The sequence below is a fragment of the Nyctereutes procyonoides genome, unplaced genomic scaffold, assembly GCF_905146905.1.
Source record: "Nyctereutes procyonoides isolate TBG_1078 unplaced genomic scaffold, NYPRO_anot_genome, whole genome shotgun sequence".
NCBI classification, from domain to species: Eukaryota; Metazoa; Chordata; class Mammalia; order Carnivora; family Canidae; genus Nyctereutes; species Nyctereutes procyonoides.
The window spans coordinates 30,810,917-30,834,064 of NW_026575043.1; the positions used below are offsets into that span (position 1 = coordinate 30,810,917).

General features: G+C 36.4%; 1 protein-coding gene across 16 annotated transcripts in view; it reads right to left on the bottom strand.

Annotated features, from left to right (window-relative positions):
• PCDH15 (protocadherin related 15) overlaps nt 1-23,148 on the bottom strand; it is a 739,593-nt gene that overhangs the window by 58,723 nt on the left and 657,722 nt on the right. For all 16 annotated transcript variants that reach the window (XM_055322636.1, XM_055322635.1, XM_055322634.1 and 13 more), the window contains one exon: nt 3,079-3,294. In XM_055322636.1, coding sequence (XP_055178611.1) covers nt 3,079-3,294 — 216 coding nt within the window. The remainder of the gene's footprint in view (nt 1-3,078; nt 3,295-23,148) is intronic.

Sequence of the window (23,148 nt, forward strand, 5' to 3'; positions counted from 1 at the left end):
TTTTATTTTTCAGTAAAATAGAATGCCAATTATTAAGCAACAGCAAGGGTGAGGGAATATTGGAGGAATGAATGGCAGGGGCCCTTCTAGGAGAGAAGTGTAGATGGAAGTATAGTGTGGTTACTGGACCACATAAGTGTCACTTGGGGGCTTTCATCACTAATCAAAAGTTAAGAGTATACTTGGGGCATCTGGGTGTGTCAGTAGGTTAAGGGCCTGCCTCTTGATTTCAGCTCAGGTCATGATCTCAGGGTTGTGAGATTGAGCCCTACATCAGGCTCTGTGCTCAGTGAGGAGTCTGCTTGGGATTCTTTTTCTCCCTCTCCCTCTTCCCTTCCCCTCTACTCTCTCTTAAATAAATAAATAAATAAATAAATAAATAAATAAATTTTTTTAAATAAATATTTTTAAACAAGAAAGTCAGACTATATAATTGCATGTTTTTGCAGACACATTAAGAGTGACTCCAGGGCAGGAGACAGGAGAATGCTGGAATTAATTAGAGTCATGGTTTTGCCAAATAGATATGATGTTGGGAGAAAGGGAAAGGAAATTGAATTCTCATGTGACTGATTGGTTATGATACTCATTATTGTACCATAAGCTAATAAGCAGGAGAGGGACATTCAGTGGTATGGGGTCGTTAAACTATATTATGCCAAATAGTTCCTGGTGGAGACTCAGAACACTGGTGCTAGTGGGACACATTCAGTATAACGTTCAGAGTAGGAGGTTTGAAATGGAAGCTACAGAGAGGATGCATTGACTGTTAAAGGCAGAAATCATTGGTTTTCAGTGGTTGCAAGAGAGAGTGAGTAAAGCCATTCATTGCAGGAAAGGCATTCAAGGAATTGGAAATTCAGAATACGGGAGGAATCGTCTGTGTGTGTAATAAAGTTGCCCCAAATTGGGACAATGGAATTTCTGGAAATAACAGCTACCAGAAACTAAAGTCCCTGAGTGTATTGGGGATGGATGCATGGTTTGGGATATCACAGCAGTAATGTCAGGGAGGAGGTGAGTGATGGGGCAGACGGGGAGAATGAAGGCTGGCTTCTAGGGAGACGAAGGCTGCTTCTTGAAGCAGCCCTGTCATGCACGAGGGTCCTCCTCTGGCAGCCTGTGGTCTGCAGACCAGGACAAACAGAAGCAGAAAAGGAGGCAAACAAAGGCCCCTGCTCCAGAAGACAGCCCGGGAAGCAGTATCCTCAGGGGAGAACCAGATTCTCCTTAAGCAAGACGGTTTCATCCAAATTAAACATCTTACCTTCACTCACTCCTACTAAAGATTTCCCAATGCTTTCTCACTCTGTGTAGGAAGGAGGTCCGGTATCAGGGGAGCCACCTGCTGCAAGTCCAGCCCACCTCTCATTCACTCTCCCAGCCTCCTCTGCCAGGCTGAGTAAACACCTGTTGTGTCTTCAGGCTGCCATCACTTCCTCTTCCAGCACATGATCTTCCCTCCACATCAAACTCCTATTTCTCTCCACATCTCCCTTCTCTTGGTGGGAAGGGCTTCAGATCTTACCAAAAATACCATTTTGCTAGGAAGTTTTCCTTATATACACATAAATGATTTATAAATCTATGACACTATGATTACGTTGAAATCACTCTTTCTTCCTAAATGTATTTTGGGTAATTTAAAGGTGCACTTTTTAATTTCCACACAATAGTTTAGAGAGTCCAAATAAGAAACCCACAGACTTCACGTTGCTTATGTACATACTACACAGCTAATCTCTGTAGTTGTGTTTTATTTATGCTATTGTAGTATTTTCATTATACTTATTGTCTGGCCTGATAGCACCACATCCTGCAGCCCTGAAATAACAGGAAGGGAAGAAGCAACATTATTTATATTAGGTTTACGGATCTTAATTTGATTAAAAACCTATGTCACCTTTAAAATCTAATATATATCCAGGTTTCTATATCCAGGGAGCCTGCTTTTCCCTCTGCCTGTGTCTCTGCTTCTCTCTGTGTGTCTCTCATGAATAAATAAATAAAATCTTAAAATAAAATAAAATAAAATATTCTATGTCAAAAGATTCTCAGCTTAGATTAGCTTTCATTTATTCTAGTGCAGCTTTCTTTCTCTACATGAGGACATCCTGGCCTTCATACCAACCACATTCGTGGTTATTGGTCTTCAGGATTCTCTAGTTAGAAGAAAAATATTTCATCTGTGATGTCTATGTACCTGAGAAGGTTCAATTCACTCAGAGAATTAACTGAGGGGAACTGTGAAAATGAAGATTTAATAAGGTGTAAATAGCAAAAGAAAAATTATACTTGATTCTGTGTTCATGTGACAAGTATATCCAGTAGCGATTATAACTTAATTTTTTACTAGATTCATGAAAATCCAAATAATCCATGCTTCCAAGTTGGCCGAAATTCCTTCGGATAGAAGCATTGGTATTGAATATCATGAATAAACAGCAATACCAAACTGCCTTTGGGAATATTGTACCACTGAGATTGTGTGCAGCCTGCGAAAAAGAAGAGAAAAGTGCTATTTCTTGACTGAAGCCAAACATAATGGAGTCAAGGATCATCCATGCCGTCATTGAGGATTTGGGTAAAATAAGGAAATTGCATCTATTAGAATATAAATTTGCTCCAAAACATTTCTTTTTGTTTTCTTAATCACAAAAGGTCTAAAAGGCATTTAAACAGTAATAAAAAAATTCATACATTTTAATTCCTACAGCATAACTCTTTGGAGCATTAGAAAATCTTAAGTTGCTCTAGTCAATTCTATATATATATATTTAAGCCAATTCTATATTAAAAATGAGATCTGCAGACCAGTAGAATGCTTGTAGAATTGCCTTCATGGTTATATATAAGAATGTATTATGATGTATTTCCCAAATGTCAAAAAATACACCGTTTTAAAGCTATATCCTTTATATCCCAAATTGTAGTGATTAACCTGGATGAAAATTAATCGCATTTATGTTTTAGAAAACATATTTCAGATAAACTTAAAGGTTCTATGAGTTGAAAACCCCAGTGACCACAGAGGAGCAGTGCGAGCACTTCCCCTAATCTGGACTTTTATCTACTTACCAGTATGTCTGCTTTGCCACTGAGTCCCTGCCCATAGTTGTCCGTGGCGATGACCTGGAACTTGAAATAGGACCTCCTCATGTTGTGGAAGAGCATAGCAGTTTTTATGAGCCCGGTGTACGTTTCCACCACAAATCCTTCTTTGCCCTCTTTAATTGGTGGGATGATGAGTCGGTAGGCCATGGCACTATAGTTGCCAGTATCTTTGTCAGTAGCCTAGGAGGAAAACAAAAAACAAAAAACAAAAAACCACAAGGTATAAATAAGCCAGAGAGAAATTACCTGTATTAGAGGGCTTATTTCTGTTTGTAAGACTGACATTCTTTGGTAATAATAACACAACACAACCCTCCTCAACGTCTATTGTTCTGGGTATTGTTTTGTAGATCAATAGGCTTTGTGTCCATGGGGACCAATGGCTGTTATTAGAATGGTAATAACTACCCAACTGTGAATACAAAGGACACAGACTCTGTTATAATGTGAGTTCAGCCTGCAAAATAAAAATTTTGATTGGCATGTTTGATGGGTTCCGCTCTGGGCTGTGATCCAAATTGGTTTAAGGATGGGATGGATTGTTTACCTAGCCATTGCCTTGTGTAATAGGCATAGCATGTGATAGTGGTTTTGACCTCACCTGTTTCCCGGAGGGGGAAAAAAATAAAATAATGCACTGAAAGATCTCAAATGACGATAAAATTTCAGAGCTTTTAACCAATAAATCTGGAGCTGTGTAAAGAGATCCTAATTAGTTAATGCCATGTCATAATCAGAGATTAGTTTACTAATCCAGGTTCTTTTTTAATGAATCTATATCCTAATTCTCAGATTTGTTCCTAGTTGCAGGTCCTTACAATCTGCATGTTAAAGTTTCTTAATATTTAGAATTTAAAAAGAGAAACAGTTGTTTAGTTTAGTTTTTTTTTTTTTTTATGAAGCTGTGAGTATAATCTATTAGTTTGTCTCTATGGGTTCTACTTCGGAGCTTTTTCAGAATGCCAATTTGGGAATTATTTTGTAGTGGAGTATTTGGAAGAGGAATGAAGGATAGGAAAGTCTCAGTGAATTTATACCAGGCTACATAGATCTTATTCATGATACTGCATATGTATGTTTTATATTATTATTATTATTATTAATTATTATTATTATTATTATTTCCATTATCTGGTTATTATTTATTACCAAAGATATTATTAAATATCATGTATCAAGCATTTTTGATTTGCTAATACAACACTAAGGATTCCAAAAAGTATCATCTTTTTTAATAAGAACTCTGAGGAATGTATCATTACAATCAGGTAAATTAGTGCTGTCCAACAGAACTCTCTGTGTTGAAGGAAACACTCTGTGTTTTGTCTGACACAGCAGCAACCAGCCACATATGGCTAGTCAACACTTGAAATGAGGCTAATGGGACTCAGAAATTGAAATTTGAATTCTAATTAAATTTCAAAAGCCAAGGGCTACCTAGTAAGTGGTAAAGTTGGGATAGACGTAATAATAATAGTAAATAACAGTGAATATATTAGATTTTATCAGAGAGATGGAATGCTATAGATTATAAACTGCTTATAGTACACTATACAGTTGAGAAGATGTTTAAAATGCTTTCGTATTTGCTGCCATTTAATTGAAATATATAGTTTAATTATAATTTTTCAACCTGAAAGTCAAGCAGTATGATAGTTAATTTGGAAACTCAGTTACTTGTACATGTTATTAGCGTTTTAATGAAACTTCAAATCTACATTTACTTCTTTTAAAGATATTTACTAATGCAAGTGGAATATATAACAATTCACCTTAACTCTCCAACTTTATTTTGTGTGTTGATACTGTGTTCCATCAATTTGAATGACCATGTTCTATCTCTAAATAAATTAAGAGGAAAAAAAAAGAGCTTAACTATTAAGCTTCAAATTCTATATTTTTGCTTAACCATTGAAGACATTTCAGGGTAATTCTGACTTCCTGTCAAACAAGGTAATTTAAAGTAAAAAAAAAAAAAAGAAGGCTATATTTAACTTCGTGATAAAATATTTCTTGAATTTTTCTAAGAAGTCAAAATTCTCAGCTTTAGAATAAGATGGGCTCCACTATCAGCTCAATTCTGTAGATGGTCTGCATGTTTCACAGAATGGCAGGACTTAGTTCTGGCATTCAAGGGAAAGTAATTAGATTTCAACATTAGATCACATTATCACTAAAAGGAGAAGAACAAAGAAAAAGTAGTTATCAAAGTGTTTCTTTTTAAGCTTTGAACTCAGGGTTTTTATTTATTTAATAAAGGAAAGCACAAAAAATAAAAAAGCACTTTCCCAGCTAAAATTAAAATCAGAGTTTGAATCAAGTAATCAAAGACATTTCTTTTATATACTATAAGCAAATTTGGGACTAATGCCAAATAGGTCAGAGATCTGTTTGAGTATTATCTTTTAACTTATAATTAGCATGAGTGTTTCCACTGAAATAAATTTTTTACCGTAATTGCAAATGACAGTGAGGTATAAAAATGTGCATAAAAATAGATCATAAGTATACAGATCAATAAAATTTTGCAAACTATACACCCATCCATGTGACTACCACCTGCATCAAGATATAAAGCACTACCAGCATCCCAGAATATTCTGTATGTCCTTGGAGCCATACCCACTCCCCACTGTGTTTATGTATAAATGAATGATTAGTTATGCCTAATTTTTAACTGTATGTTGATGGGATTACACCGTATATTTTCCTTTCTGTCTGAATTCTTTTACTCAAGTTTGTATTGTGAGTTTCTAAATCTTTATATTTTAAAATTTTTATAGACATTTTGAATCATTTTACTTCATCTTTACTATAATACTATGACATATATATAATTATTCTCTATTTTACCTGTGAGACTCTGGTAGTTACATATCCACTACGCTATCTCTATGCTTTAGGATTTGAATTCTAGTCATTCCAACCCTAGAATCTAAGTCAAATTCACCTCTCCCCAGCTCCCTTCCCAAGTATTTACAGCTACCAGCCCTTTTCTAAAAGGCCTGTGCTTTTTAGAAAATGTTTGAATTTTTCTAATTTGGGTATAGTTGACACACAATCGTGTACAACACAGCGATTCAACATCTCTATACATATGCTCTGCTCACCACAAGTTACAAACCCTGTAACATGACACAATCACACTTAGAAAAGAAAAGGTGGCTATAAGAAAATCATCATGACTGCTTAGTCCATTAAGCTTCTTTGCACAGTTCTTACTGATTAACCTCCGATTTCAATAAACAAGTAATTTCACTGTCTAGTTTTCCTACTTTATTAAATTCAAGATTGCCTATTTTATCTTCACGGCTTAAGGTGCATTTTAAAACACACTGAGGCAAGAGGGAAGGGGACTCAGGAGACAAGTCCCTGTTTTGGGACAATTTTGGTTTTAGGTTGACTTCTAAGCTGAAAGTCAGGTCACCAAAAAACAAAACAAAACAAAACAAAAACAAAAAACAGGTCATAATAAGAATCACAAGATCCGACTAATGGAAGACTACCAGACCCTTGTCCCTCTGGCAATAAAAGCCACAAAGCCTGGACCTTCTTAAAATTGTTCCATGTGGGTGATTCCACAACCCCAAAACAATAGAAAAATGAATTGCCCAGTAAGTCATAAGCCCAAAGTGAAACAGTAGACATTTCCCTATTTGGTTAGCTAATTTTAAAAAAATATATAAAACTCTGTGTTAGATGCAATGGGGTCCTCTTCCCCATCAAGGAGGAGAGATACTGCTTTGTGAAGTCTCTTCTTTCTCATTTCTATATTTAATGAATCTTGGTCCCATCCTCTAAACATCTTGCTCTTGAATTCTTTCTCACACAAAGCCACATCGCTCTTGGCAAAGCCCTCCCTCTCAGGACCTCGATCCTTCTGGCATCAATACCTTTCCTGAAGCAAATATTCATTTAATACAAGTTTGGATATGGGATTAGCAAGTACAACTCAGAACTATGTATTTTCTTTTATGATTTTTCACAGTGCATTTGGAGCAAATTGTCAAAAAATGAGTTACAGGGTTTAAAAAATCATGTTTACTGGAGTTTTTTTTTTTTCCAAAATATAAGACTACTTGTCATATATACATTTTCAATAATAATTTCAGTTTGATTTTCTATTTCTTTGAGTGGGCTTAATCCTCTTTAAATCTCAAAAATCTCATTTCAAAAAGCAGGCATTGATGATGGTTGCCAGGATCATCAGCATTCTTTCAAATCTCCCCCTCTCCCAACTACACCTACTTGAATATAGCAAGTTAAACAACAAATGATAAACATTCCAATAAGCACTACAGTTAGAAGCGATTTAAAGGATTTTCAAGTTCAATTTTTAATCTATTCAATTTTCAGCAAACACATGATTTCGTATGGAAACCTGTATAAAAGATGTGACTGATCAAAGCTGGGTGTGTACATTAAAATCACACACTATAAACAACCAAATGTTCCTTTATGAAGTCAATTAGAAGACACAGTATAAATATACACCCAAAATACTGATAACAAAATTAAGAACACAACTTTAAATCTGGTTACAGATGTGAAAAATGAGAGTTTCAGTACAGATTGTACTGCAACTATTTGCTTCATACTTTTAATAGTTTTAAATTCACTTCTTGTGTGTGTGTGTGTGTGTGTGTGTGTGTGTGTGTTTATGTTGTGCTTTAGAGGACACTCACTCAAAAGTTGGGTGTGATTTTGGCAAAAAATATAATCACTTTGAGTTTCAACTTTCCTTATTCACAAAATCAAAAAAAAGTATTGATCAACAAGCATTATTTTCAAGACAAGCATATATATATGTAAAAAATACCCAAGTATAGTAAAACCATTATAATTTAATTTTTACCATAATATTCAAAAACTTCAATTTTTCGTATCAATGAATATGCAAATTTAAGCAAAACATTAATTTAAACTTATTACTCCAGGCATGTTATTCTAAGATTGTAATTTCCTTAAAAAAATCCATTAATCAATTTTTTCAAGATGTGTATACTTTGCTCTCCTCTTTCTTTTTTCTTTTTCATTTCTCTTTATTGCTTCCAGACCACTTCTGAGTCAACCTTGCAAAACCTCTTCCCCAACTGAAATCCACGCATCTATTATGTGGTACACACTCTACACTTTGTTGTTGCTGAATATAATGGGGCTGTAGGTATCTGACTCTTGGTGTACCTCTTCTACTTGGACTTTGTCCCCCTCTATGAATGTCACTGTTCATGTAGATGACACAATCAATGACCCGTCTTTATATTCTCAGGCATGAATATAAAGATTTTTTTTCTAGATTTGATTTATTGATTCCTGAGAGACACACAGAGACACAGGCAGAGGGAGAAGCAGGCTCCACGCAGGGAGCCTGATGTGGGACTCTATCCCAGGACCCTGGGATCATGCCCTGGGCTGAAGGCAGGCACTAAACTGCTGAGCCACCCAGGGATCCCTGTCATTGATCTTTGAACTGTCTCACTGCATTGATTCTATCCTGTAAGCACACACTAGTCTTCTGACTTACAGAGATACTCCCCCTAAGGAAGCACACCATCTCCGGATGTGTGAACTTTAATGTATACATTTCTGACTGCAAACTCCCATCACTTCCTTATCCAATTAAGAATTCTTTGATACCAGGGAATTTTCAGTTCCACAAACACCTTTCCTGTTTTCATTACTTTGGGGCTTATGTCCCTTCCCCTTCTATCAGGGATGTCACAGGGGTCATGCTGTTCTCACTGCTTTGTCTTTTCACAATACCTAGACCCTTCTCCTTTAGAACCAATGTAACTGGAGCAGCCCCGGGGAGGGGGGGAAGGGGGCTCAGCAGTTTAGTGCCACCTTTAGTCCAGTGTGTGATCCTGGAGACCCGGGATCGAGTCCCACGCTGGGCTCCCTGCATGGAGCCTGCTTCTCTCTCTGCCTCTCTGTCTCTCTCTGTGTCTCTCATGAATAAATAAAATCTTAAAAAAATACATACATGTTTAAAAAAAAAAAGAACCGATGTAACTGCCAACTGATGACTGAGGAATTCTGAAGTCAGGTAGACTAGTGCTTCACACAGTATCTCAGTATCTTTCCCACTGAGTATGTTTTATTGAAACTACTTCATAGGTAAAGGAACCGAGGCACAGAGACATTAGTCACTTTCTCGTAATGACAAAGACAGTTGATAGCACAGGTTGGGAGGTCTCACTCTAAAACCTATACTGAAACTCCTATCCTCAGTGTGTCATACTAAGCACCAGGACTGGGACCCCAGTGAATACAGCAGTAAGAGCTGCATAAAAGACATGTCAAGGAGATGAGAAGAAAATAATAGATATGCAGCCCAAAACCCAAATGAAGGCAGGAATACAAAAATCTCAGCGCTGATGGTAGTAACATTTAGCGCTGAACCAGGTGAACTTAAAACTTAATTCATGAGGTCATGAGTGGCTCTGAGAAGAGGAAGCAAGACCCTTCTTAGGATGATAAATCTTCACGTTAAGGGCAATTGAGAAACTCACCTCTCCTTTCCAGCCACCACAGCTGCCACCGCCCCAAAACTGCAAGCAAACCTCTTGGCTTAAACCTTGATCTTTAGTGGAATGGGAAATAAACCTTCCTTGGGAATTAATCCAACCAACACAAGCGCCCTCACTGGAGTCTGCAGCCATTATTCGCACGCTACCAATTTGCTCAATTCTAGGAGAAATCATAATATCCTGATTTTGAAAATGCAGTGGCCCTAAATTCTACCTGAATGAACAGAAAAACCAAAACTGAGAATTTGAGAAAAGTGACCTTTAACTGATAATGGCCTAGCCTCCTCACAGAAGCAAGTTCTTTTTCAAAAAAGCCCCCTCTAACTTATGCCTCAACTCATTCTAACAAACAAGTTCCAAGAAAGATAAAAAGTAAAACAATCGTCAAAATGAACAAGCAATAAAATTTCATAAAAGGGAGCTTGTTGCAAAAAAAAGCAAAGTCATACTGCATAGGGAATTAGCAGGCACAGAGTATAAAGCAAATATGTTCAATGTTTCAGTAAATAGAGTCTTAAAAATAAGAAAAAAAAAGAATGATAATAGTTGAAAATAAATAAAAAGTATCTTCTGGAAATGATGAAATAATTGAAACAAAAAACCCAGAGATGAAGCTGTTAGCAGCCTAAGCATCGCTGATGAGAGAAATTAGTGAACTGAATGATAGGGATAGAAGAAATGATGCAGAATGCCTTACAGAGCCACAGAGATGAAAAATGTAAAAGCAAGTCTGAGATATAGTGTTTAGAGTCATCAAGTTTAGCAAACATCTCATCAGAGATTCAAGGAGAGCAGACAGGATAGAATTTTCCAGAACCGATAAAAGACAACTGTCGACAGATTGAAGCCCAATAACCTACCAGCAGAATAAATACAAAGTGACCTACACAGAACATGCAACAGTGCCCCCCCCCAATGGAAAGAGGAGTCATGGAAGGCCTTAGCACACTCAAGCGTGGCCTGGAAAGGCACCCACGGAAAGTTCTAGACTGCACGCTTTGAGTGAAGGGCATGTGATTCCAGTGGGAGGTTTAAGATTTAGGAAGAGGTGGAAAAAGCGCAGATAGTATTAAATGTCTGAAAAAGTCTACTTAAGCAATAACAGTATTTATTGTGTGGCTAAAAAAAAATAGAGTAAAATATCCCAAAATAATAATCCATAAATATCAATGGGAGGGACTCAGTTTAAGCATCCTAACATTCTGAAGAATATTCAGGATGGAGAGGACAGTGGTATTTTTAGGTACGAGTGTGTTACCATTTCTTTGTGTGTGTGTGTGTGTGTGTGTGTGTGTTACCATTTCTAAGGTAAACCCTATTCAATAAGAGCATCTAACTTCTCAAATACACTAAGTATATGTGCATGGAGCAAGGCAAGAGAAAACCAAAATAAAATGATAGAGGGCAAAATCTTATATCTGCAACTATCACGAATGTAATTCAATCTTCTAAACAGGCCAGGTTGAGCACATTGGATGGAATATAGTCTAGTCTGGCGTATAATATATCATCCCTAAAAGAAGAAAAGTGATTGGAAATGTAAGTCCAAATTCATTTATATTTTAATCTAGAACACATTTCTTTTCACATAGAAATTTACCTTTCTGGCATTTTGGGGAGAAATGCAGAAAGAACTGATATTTTTAAATGTTAATAATATTAGAAGTTACTCTTGATGCGTTCTGTGTGGCTACGAACAAGTTCAAAAGGAAATTATTTGCCAAAGAGATCACTGATGAATGTGTAACCATGGATAAAGCAAAACAGCTAAGTGGTTTTGTTTTTGTTTTTTTTAATAAATCAACTGTTATGAATATAGCTTGCCTTACTTTCTAAAATAAATGGGAAAATGGGGAATATTCCTAAAAATATCCCAAGAAAGAGAAAAAAAGTAAGTAAAAATTACAGGATCCATCATTTTTAGATAGTGATAAGGGGACATCTAATAGGCTTGGTTAAACTAGCACTCAAAAATGAAAACTGGCTCATCAAGAAAACTATAACAGAATCAAATTTGCTAAAGAATCAATGTCACTTTGCTTAATTCCATCAGCTTCTTTTTTTTATTTTTTTTTTTTTTCCATCAGCTTCTTTATCATCAAAGATATACCCTGGGATCCCGGGCACAGTCATTGTTATCTGGAAGAGGTAACCCTGCAAGATTTGATTCGCAGACTTCTGGGAGTTTCTGTTAGTGAGCAAAATCAGGAAAGTTATGTCTAGAGTAGTTTTAGAAGAACGAGAATCAGAAATGAATATTATAATCATACCTGCTGTAATTATATTTCTAAATGAAAGCTAAGACACAGGAAACCACTTATGCATTTCTATGACCTCATCTGGAAATTTTAATGCACACAGGTGCCCAACATTAAGAGAAAATCACCAAATAATTGCCTCTATCATACAGGGGTGTAGGTGAGCCCATTAATTTTGTTGCAGCCTAAGTAACTGTTCCCCTCTGTTGCCTAAATGAATACTGTGGATACATAAATATTAGTGGAATAATTAGTGAGGTCCTAAGAACTTCCAAAGCCCATTAAAGTCCAATAATGCTAACTTTTAACTTCAGCTTTCCAATTAGACCCCATTTTAACATTTAACAGCACTGAAGGCTCACTTTCCCCGAAATAGAGTGGAAGGTTTTTAAGAACGTCAGGGTAAAAATTGTCAAATCCCACATTTTCACCTACTGGAGTCAGTATGTCGAGCTGTGTTTGCCACGAGCAAAAAGGACAGATCTTTGGCTTCGTAAACTATTTTAACTTGGCTCTTGTATTTGCAGGAACTACAAAGAAATCTCCACTTTCAAGCACTTCAAGACAAGGCATGTGTCCAACATATGATGAAATATGAACGAGAAAATGAAAATGTCAGGTAGACCGCTCTCTTTACAAGTCTATTCAAGACATATGCAAAGAATCAGAAAAAGAGAGGGGAGAGGCATTTTAAATAAAAAGAAAGCTTAGTGCTTGGGTGTTGATCAGGATGTCAAAAAAGTGATCACTCCCCCATAACTCCTAGTTTTAATGTGTGCACTTACTATTTGTCGAGTTAAGTAAGAATCTGATATTCCATTGTATACATAAACAACATCTTCTAGAAACGACAAATACCCACCATTTGCTTCGACGTGGATGGAACTGGAGGGTATTATGCTGAGTGAAATAAGTCAGTCGGAGAAGGACAATTATATGTCTCATTCATTTGGGGAATATAAAAAATAGTGAAAGGGAATAAAGGGGAAAGGAGAGAAAAGGAGTGGGAGATATCAGAAAGGGAGACAGAACATGAGAGACTCCTAACTCTGGGAAACAAACCAGGGGTGGTGGAAGGGGAGGTGGGCGGGGGTGGGGGTGACTGGGTGACGGGCACTGAGGGGGGCACTTGATGGGATGAACACTGGGTGTTATTCTAGATGTTGGCAAATTGAACACCAATAAAAAATAAATTTATATAAAAAAAGAATCTGATATAATTCAGAGATATTCTAATGAGTGTAATGCAGCTGGCTGTAGAAACAACAATTTAATAGTGGTTTGTTGACACCTGCAACACCATTCCAGGAGCTTTACTGTTGTTTTGTTTTAGTTAGCGTCTGCCAAAGTTTACTCTTTTTTAACGATTTTATCGATTTTAGAGACAGACGAAAGAGCGTGAGCAGGGGGAGGAGCAGAGGGAGAGAGAGACTCTCAGGCAGACTCCCCTGCTGAGCACAGGGGAGCCTGGGGTGGGCCAGGATCCCAGGCCCCCTGAGATCATGACCTGAGCCAAAATCAAGAGTCAGACGTGTAATTAACCCATCGAGCCACCCAGGTGCCCTGGCGAAATTTACTCTCAAAGAGTGGTGCCAAATATCACACGATAACACCCATTTAAAAAATCAAAGAAACTGAAAAACAGCAAAACCTTTTTATCATTTTTACAGTTTTTTATTTACATCCCGAACTATGTTTTATCACAGAAGGCATGAGATTTAAACATAGGGAAGACTCGCATTTATGTGATAATCGTCCTTTCCTTGTAAAAGCTTCAGAAAATAAATATTACCTCAAAAAATAATTGCTTTGTCTTTTTCCTCATTATTGCTACGGTCATGATGGATCATATATTCCTCAGTGCTTTGAAGGGAACGTTAACACATTTGCTCCACCTTTTCCATTCACATGGAAAAGAAAGGGATTATGCTCCATCCAGAGATGCAGTAACAACCGGAAACGTTCAATCCGAGAGATTGAGAGAGAGGAAGACTAGCTTTTCATGTTGATTCTGAATCCCAAATGTTCAGGACTTTTCACAAAAGCTCACTTATTATGGAAATATTTAAGAAATCTGTGCCTTTGCACTAATTCCGTAGTTAGGAGTTCAAGTCCTTCAGCATTCCAAGCAAATTGAATGACACACTCATCATTTCTAACTCTGTGTTCTTACCCAGCGACATTAAAACCAACTACTCCAAACCAAATCGAGTTTCATATGTCCCCCGCTCCCGGCCCTCTCCTGGCTACCATGGTTGTCCCTCTGGCTGTGGTCTTCCTGCCTGGCAAGGGCCTCCACCTCCACAGAAACTGAGCAAAAGATCCCAGCATCTGTCATCTCGTCCCTGGCCTACTGACGTCCAGGCCATCAGCAAGCCTTCGGCCTTGGACTTCTGCAGGATGCCTCAGTGCAGAGACTATCTATCACGCGGACGCTGCCCAATGCAGGCTCTCCTGTCTCATTTTTCACTCTAGCAACAGCTGAAAAGCCATCGAGAACTTCCACCTGCCACAGGGGGACATTAAGACAAGTCCACGAAATATCCTGTCTGAGCCCAGTTCACCATTCCAACTTCTCACCCTACATTTAACTCTACTGATATTTCCCCCAAACTACACTGCTTAGTTTTTTTTAGAACAATCTATGTTGTTTTAGGATTCCAACCCTTTAGGATTCCAAAACTTTGTTTTAGGATTCCAGTGTTTTCTAATTTAAAACATCTCTTGTGGGGCACCTGGGTGGCTCAGTGGTTGAGCATCTGCCTTTGGCCCAGGGCATGACCCCATGGTCCTGGGATCGAGTCCTGCATAGGGCATCCCGCATGGAGCTTGCTTCTCCCACTGCCTGTATCTCTGCCTCTCTCTATGTTTCTAATTAATAAATAAATATAATCTTTAAAAAATGAAAAGAAATGAAATAAAAATAAAGTAAAATAATAAAATTAAAATAAAATATAAAATTTCTTAGTTTTCTTTTTTTTTTAGTTTTCTTATAATATTTTATGTCACTTGATTTCCAGATTGATCACTAAAATGTATTTTGAAAACAAAAATGAAAATTTAAACTAGGATATATACATGTTTTCAAAAAAATCCTCTTGAATAGAAACTTTTTTTTTTTTTTTAAAGCTTACTTTTGTTCCTGTCATTACACTATTTAAGACAGGGTGTCCTTTGTGCGTTGAATCATTTGGACCACCCTGCTTCATAAAAAGATTTGAGTGTCTTTTCATTTAAACATACTCATATGTAATTTTTACAATTTTAAAGCAGAGTTAACATTAAATAATGGCATTTTCATTATTGCAAAAAGGTTTAAGAATATGAATAATGTATAAGAAGCCTATTTATCCTTCAATTATTAAGTTTTAGAGAAAATCCGGGGAACCAGAGAGCAGGGCATTTGCAAATTAAATCAGAATGCTGAATCTTCTTTGCATTCTCTCCGACAATGTTGGATTGCCCCCATCTAAGAAGAAAACAACAAGCACAAACAGAAAGCTTTACTACAAAAAAAACAAACCTCTATCATTGCTTTTCAAACAGTAATGTCAAAGGAAAATAGAATTCAATTTATAAACCTTTTACTTTGGAAAATGAATGGAGAACTTTCAAAAATATATTGAATATAAAGTACTAAGATGAAACCAATGATTAGCAGAAGAAAAGCCCTGAGGACCAATAAGGTGACACTAATTATAAAGAAGTCTGTGTTTACAGAATGGAATGGTGCTATTTACCCATGGGAAAATAAAATTTGTCTCCTTGACTATATGTAAAATGCAACATTTTAATATAAACAACACAACACATTCAACAAAAAGAGTTGCTCTTTGCAATGTCCCTCATTTAAATTGGAGGTATTTTAGAAACCTCCATCTCTTTATATATATATATATATATATAATATATATATATATATATATTATATATATAATTTTTTTTTGAATTTTATAACAATGTATTTTGTCTAACATCTGACAATTTTGCTAAGAATAGCTGTAACATTAAACTGAAATTCCTGATATTGTTTTTTTGTTGGATGAAATTCTAAAAAGAATTGGCCCCGGAACAATATGGTATAAAGCAGAGTGGCCAATATTACAATCCCATTTTGAGATAATATGATAGAATATTAGCATTGCCAATTGCTGATTTTTAGAAATATTGTTGTTTTTTGAGAACCATGGATGAGAATATAATAATTTAGGAATCTAATTTTGCAAAATTGCTTCTGTGCTTTTGTTTTCCACTATGTTTTCCTGATTAAAAATTCCTAAATCATTCTTTCTTTTTTAATTCCAAAGTTGTTTTCATCTAATTATTCTTGCTCTCTGTTATTTGTAACGATGAAAAATTACAACAACATAAATAGTCAATGGTCTTTTATAATGTGTCTAATATACAAAGTATTTGATTAGTTCTTGGTTATTACAGAAATATCAGAAGATGTATATTAACAAAGACATACTGAAGACCCTATATTAGATCCACTTATAGTCATAACGAATATCTTTATATATGTATCATTTTATATTTACTATATATACATAAGCTTTCCGTGAAGGGGATCATATCATCTGTATGGCATTATAACCTATTATTTGTAGTCGTTAACCAGTCAATATAGAATATTTTGTATTTCATACAAAAAGTATATTTCTATTTCAAACAACATAATAGTAAGAGTAGGATCTTAAAATATTGTAACAAACAAGTAATACTATTTTTAAAAATAGACATTTTTAAACATTTTTATTTATTTTTAATTTTTTTAAATAGGCATATTTTTAAAGGACACATTAAATCCATAAATTATTATAAACCCATCCCAAGGAACACCAACATTATTAAGCCTTGAACAATAGTTACTAGATGGTTTCTATACCTTGGCCATTGTAACTAGTGTTGCAATAAACATAGGGGTACCTATATATTTTTTAATAGGTGCTTTTGGTTTTGGTTTGTGTGTGTGTGTGTGTGTGTGTGTGTGTGTGTGTAAATAGCTAATAGTGCAATTGCTGGGTCATAGGGTAGTTCTGTTTTTTTTAGAGTAGTTCTATTTTTAATTTTTTAAGAAGCCTCTGTACTGTTTCCCGCGGTTCCAGTTTGCATTCCCACCAACGGTGTGTTGAGGGTTCCTTTTTCTCTGCATCCTTGCCAACACTGGTTATCTTTTTGATTTTAGCCATTCTGACTGGTGTGAAGTGATGTCTCATTACGGTTTTGATTTGCACTTCCCTGATGCTGAGTGATGTCGAGCATCCTTTCATGTGTTGGTTGACCATCTATATGTTGATAGACAAATGGGTAAGGGAGATGTGATACACACACACACACACACACACACACACACACACACACACTGGATTAGCACAGCCCTAAAAAAGGGATGGGATTTTGGCATTTGCAACAGGATGGATGGACCCAGAGGGTGGTATGGTAAGTGAGGTAAGTCAAACTGGAAAAGATGAATATCATATAATTTCACTCATATGCAGGATCTAAAAAAAAAAAAAAAAAAGAATAATAAATTAAAAAAAAAAAAAAAACAACAGAATCAGACCCATAAATACAGAAACAAGCTGATGATTGCCAGAGGGCTGGGTGCAGGAAATATTGGTGAACGGGAAAGGGAGACGTAGGCTTCTAGTTATGGGATGAATAAATCATGGGCATATAGTCACTGGTTTGTAATAGCATCATGTGGTGGCAGATGGGAGCTACACAAGGGTGAGCACAGCACAATCTACAGAAAAGTTGAATACTATGCTGCACACCTGAAGCTAATGTCATATTGTGTGTCAACTATACACAAATTAAAAAAAAACAGTTACTACAAAACATTTATATTTGATAAAATGGCTAGTTTTTGTTTGTTTTCTTTTGGCCAAGAAATAGCATTGGCTAATCTGTTTTTTAGCCTTGTTACCTTTGGCCAATCTGCTGTAATCTAAATAGTTCTTTAGCCAATTGAGAACTGGCGTTGACAATGATTGGAATTATTAGATGCAGGTTGAAAGTCGGCACTGAAAAAGTGTAATGCATAAATGATCATATTCAAGAAAGACCTGGGAAAACATAAGGGATCATCAGAGTGTGCACCAAGTCTTCTGCATTGGGCTCAGGACTCTTAAAAATAGGATATCATTTAACATTCTTAACTCTGGCGAGTAGAAAGAACAAGATCCCTTCTATAGAAGCTATTCCTGAAGTGTGTATGTGAGAGTATAGCTCTGCAAATGACCCAAAATCACACAGTTGGGGAACAGGACCTGGAATCCTTGACTTCAAGGTCCTTATAAGATTTGCAAGTAAACTAATTGTGTGGAGGGGCACCTGGGTGGCTCAGGGTTGAGTATCTGCCTTTGACTCAGGGAGGGACCCCACGGTCCTGGGATCGAGTCCCGCATCAGGCTCCCCACAGGGAGCCTGCTTCTCCCTCTGCCTCTGCCTCTGCCTCTCTCTGTGTGTCTCTTATGAATAAATAAATAAAACCTTAAAAAAAAAAAAAACAACTGTGTGGAGGAAAGGATGCACTGCACTGAAGGCTATTCCCAGAGTCCTTGCTTCAGAGAGATGACACCTGTACCCACTAATAGATTTTCTTAAAAATTGAAATCTAGTATTTCTCCTTCCATCAGAATCAGTAGGAATTAAACAAAGACAAGCAGCTTTACCTCTGCGTCTCTCTTGCAGGACAAAGCAGAACACAAACACTGGCAATGAGTAGTTGTCGTTTGTACCCTTTTCCTAGTGACGCTGCTCCGTTAAATGACACAGTAAGATAGAATTCAATGTTTTAATTGCATTTAGTACTAATGAGACCCTTATAAACATAGGTGAGATTACACATTTTCATTGTGTCCTGTTCCTTCCCTCATTAGTTATCCCTAATTTTCATGATGACTATTAACACAACATAACATTAATATGCTCAGGAGGTGCCAGAAAAGATTACGTGTCATGCTGTGATTCATTAAAGCCAGAGAAAGGACTCTTTCATTTTTCAACTTTTTAACAGATAATTCATTTTATAATCTTGAAAGATAAATTTTCTGAGGTTCAGAACATTCTATTAATACTTTTTTCTTTGAAAAATGGCATTATTTCACCATATCTATCTACAAAGGGAGAATTTAAGGAATCTATTTAACATCCTTAAATTGCTGGCCTTTTCCGGTTAGTGATGATGATGATGATGATGATGATGATGATGATGATTAGAAGAAGGCTTCAGTGCCTTCTTTCTGAAAAAGTCTATTGAATAAATTTTACTGACTCCTTGATTATTTTTGTGTTTTATTTAAGAGAATTTCAAGAATCTTTTCCACTTCTCAGACATTAATTAATCACTAGAAGATAACCTCACCCAGTGTTATGGCTGGCTGTAGTGAGATAAGGACCCAAAACCCCAACACGGCCTTCTAAAAATACTCTTTTTTAAACTTTTCTCTGGATATGTTGATACTGGCACTGCCTGAGGGCTGAAATTTCCCCCTAGCTGTGCTATTAGGGGATATGAGGTCAGAACCTCACATCTACCTATGTGCAGATTATTTTTTTTTCTTAAAGTTGTTAGGATTTCCTGAAAGGGAAATACCAAGCCATTGATAATTACCAACAAAGAAAATATGTACAAAGATACTTCATAGCACAGGGTTGAGATAATACTGCTCACTTAAAGCATACAAATATGTCTCATAAATACCAATCTGATCATTGCCGATATAAAAACTACCACATTTAAACTATGCAAGTTGATTTTTCTCAAGATAGCTTTTGTGACTATTCAAGGTCTTTTGCGGCTCCATACAAATTTTTTGAATTATTTGATCTAGTTCTGTGAAAAATGCTGTTGGTATTTTGATAAGGATTGCATCGAGTCTGTAGATTGCTTTGGGTAGTATGTATATCTGAATGATATTGGTTTTTCAAATCCTTGAGAATGAAAAAAATCTTTCCATTTGTTTGTGTCATCTTCAATTCCTTTCATCAATATTTATAGTATTTGGAGGACAGTCTTGCTCCTCCTGGTTATGTTTGTGGTTAGATATGTTTTATTTCTTCTGGTGCAATTAGAAATAGGATTATTTTCTTACTTTCAATTTCTGCTACCTCATTATTAGTGTATAGCAAAGCAACAGATTTGGGTACATGAATTGTGCATCCTACAACTTTTTAAAATTCATTTGTCAGTTCTAATAGTTTCTTGGTGGCACGTTTAGAGTATCACAATCCCAGATTTTAAGATATACCTCAAAGCTATAGTGATCAAAACAAAATGGTACTGACACAAAAACAGGCACATATCAGTGGAACAGAAAAGAGAGCCTAGAAGTAAACCCATGATTATATGGTCAATTAATCTGTGACAAAGGAGGCAGAAACATACAGCGGGGAAAAGACAGTCCCTTCTAAAATGATGTTGGGAAAACTGGACAGCTGCATGCAAAAGAATGAAACTGGACCACTTTTTTACATCATAAGCAAAAATGAATTTAGAATGATTTAAAGACCCAAATGTGAAGCCCGAGACCATAAAGTTCTCAGAAGAAAACAGAGGTAGTAATTTCTTTAACATCAGCGATAGAAACATTTTTCTAGTTGTCTCCTGAGGCAAGGGAAACAAAGCAGAATTAAACTCTTGGTACTATACCAAAATAAAAGCTTTTGCACAACAAGGGACATGATCAACAAAACAAAAATGTTATCTACTGAATGGGAGGACATATTTGCAAATGATATATCCAATAAGGACTTAATATCCAAAATATATAATTAACTTATACAATTCTACATCAAAAAAATAATCCAATTAAAGGTGGGCAAAGGACCTGAATGGGCTTTTTTGTAAAAGATTTTATTTATGTATTCATGAGAGATGACACACACAGAGAGGCAGAGACACAGGCAGAGGGAGGAGCAGGCTCCCTGCAAAGAGCCTGATGTGGGACTTGATCCCAGGACCCTAGGATCATTACCTGAGCCAAAGGCAGATGTTCAACTGCTGAGCCACCCAGGCATCCCTTGAATGGACATTTTTCAAAGACATACAGATGGTCAACAGAGACATGAAAAGATGCTCAACATCACTCATCATCAGAGAAATGCAAATCAAAACCACAATGAAATATCACCTTATAGCTATTGGAATAGCTAAAATTTAAAAAAGAAGATAAGACATAACAAGTATTGACAAGAATGTAGATAAAAGGAACACTTGCTGGTAGGAATGTAAATTGGTGTAGCCATTGTGGAAAACAGTAGGGAGGTTCCTCAAAGATTAACATGTAACTACCATATGATCCAGTAATTGCACTATTGCGTATTTACCCAAGGAAAACAAAATGCTAATTCAAAAAGATACATGTACTCCTATGTTTATTGCAGCATTATTTTCAAAAGTCAAGATATGGAAGCAACCTGAGTGTCCATCAGTAGATGAGTGGATAAAGAAGAGGTATATATAAAGAACTCGTAAAACTCAATGTGCAAAGACACCTGGGTGGCTCAGTGCCTGCCTTCGGCCCAGGGCGTGATCCTGGAGTCCCAGGATTGAGTCCCACGTCGAGCTCCCTGCATGGAGACTGCTTCTCCCTCTGCCTGTGTTTCTGCCTCTCTCTCTCTCCCTCTGTGTGCCTCATGAATAAATAAATAAAATCTTAAAAAACTCAATGTGCAAAAAAAAAAAAAAAAAAAAAAAACACAAATAATCCAATTAAAGAATGGGCAGAGGAAATGAATTAACATTTTTTCCAAAGAAGACATCCAGATGGCCAACAGATACATGGAAATGGAAAGATGATCACCATCACTCATCATCAGGGAAACACAGATCAAAACTGCAATGAAATATCACTTTATACCTGTCAGAATGGCTGAGATCAACAATACAAGGAACAACAAATGTTGGTGAGGATGTGGAGAAGGGGGAACCCTCTTGCACTGTTGGTGGGAATGCAAAGTGGTGCAGCCACTGTGGAGATCCATATGGAGTTTCCTCAAAACTTTAAAAATAGAATTACCCTACCCCCAATTGCACTAGTAGGTATTTCCTCAAAGGACTCAAAAATACTGATTCGAAGGGATTCACACACCCTGATGTTTACAGCAGCATTATCTACAATATCCAGATTATGGAAAGATCACAAATGTCTGTCGATTGATGAATGGATAAAGAAGATGTATAGATATGTACACACACACACACCCCACATCATATATATATATATATATATATATATATATATATATATATATATATAATGGAATATTAGCCACTAAAAGAATGAAATGTTGCCATTTGCAACAACGTGGATAGAGCAAGAGAGTATAATACTAAGTGCAATAAGTCAGTGAGAGAAAGACAAATACCATAGGATCTCACTCAAATGTGGAACTTAAGAAACAAAACAAATGAGCAAACAAAGAAAGGAAAGAACAACAACAACAAAAATCAGACTTAAATACAGAGGACAGACTGGTGGTTGCCAGGAGGGAGGTGGGTGGGGGGATGGATGAAATAACTAAAGGGGATGGGCTCCAATAATGAAACAAAATGCAAGTGAAAAAAATTAAAAAGGATTATTTCTCAGTGGGATGATAGTTAGTGTATTACAAAGACTGGATATACCTAGTCATTACACAATGGGAGGAATTGTTCTTATATTAATTTTCAGTGTTTTTTTTATAACTATTCCTTATTCCATCCTTCAGATAAGAAGAAAAGTAAGTATGCTATACTGATACTAAGGTGAGCTCTAGAAAGATAGGCCCACTATTATTTAGTTTCAAGGGCAGTGACGAAATATTCGGGTTTTCCATGGAATTGTGTTTGATAACTTCACATGCACAATGCATGCTTAGCAGACAATATTGTGATTATTATTATCTTACAGGTCGAAAGAACCTACTCAGATAAAATAATTCACAGTTACAATGGATGTTTATGGAGAGATCTGTGTGAGCCAGGCACCATACCCAGTGCTTTGTATGCATTTCTTATTTATATTCATGAGAAATTTGTTATATAGTCTTATAACTTGCAGCCCAGTAGTGGGTAAAAGATGGCAGTGCAGGGGCCCCTGGGGGGGTTCAGTCTGTCAAGCATCTGCCTTCAGCTCAGGTCATGGTCTCAGGGTCCTGGGATTGAGTCCCACGTCATGCTCCACGCTCACTGGGGAGTCTGCTTCTCCCTTTCCTCTGTCCCTACCCTCTGCCTGTGTTCTCTTTCTCAAATAAAT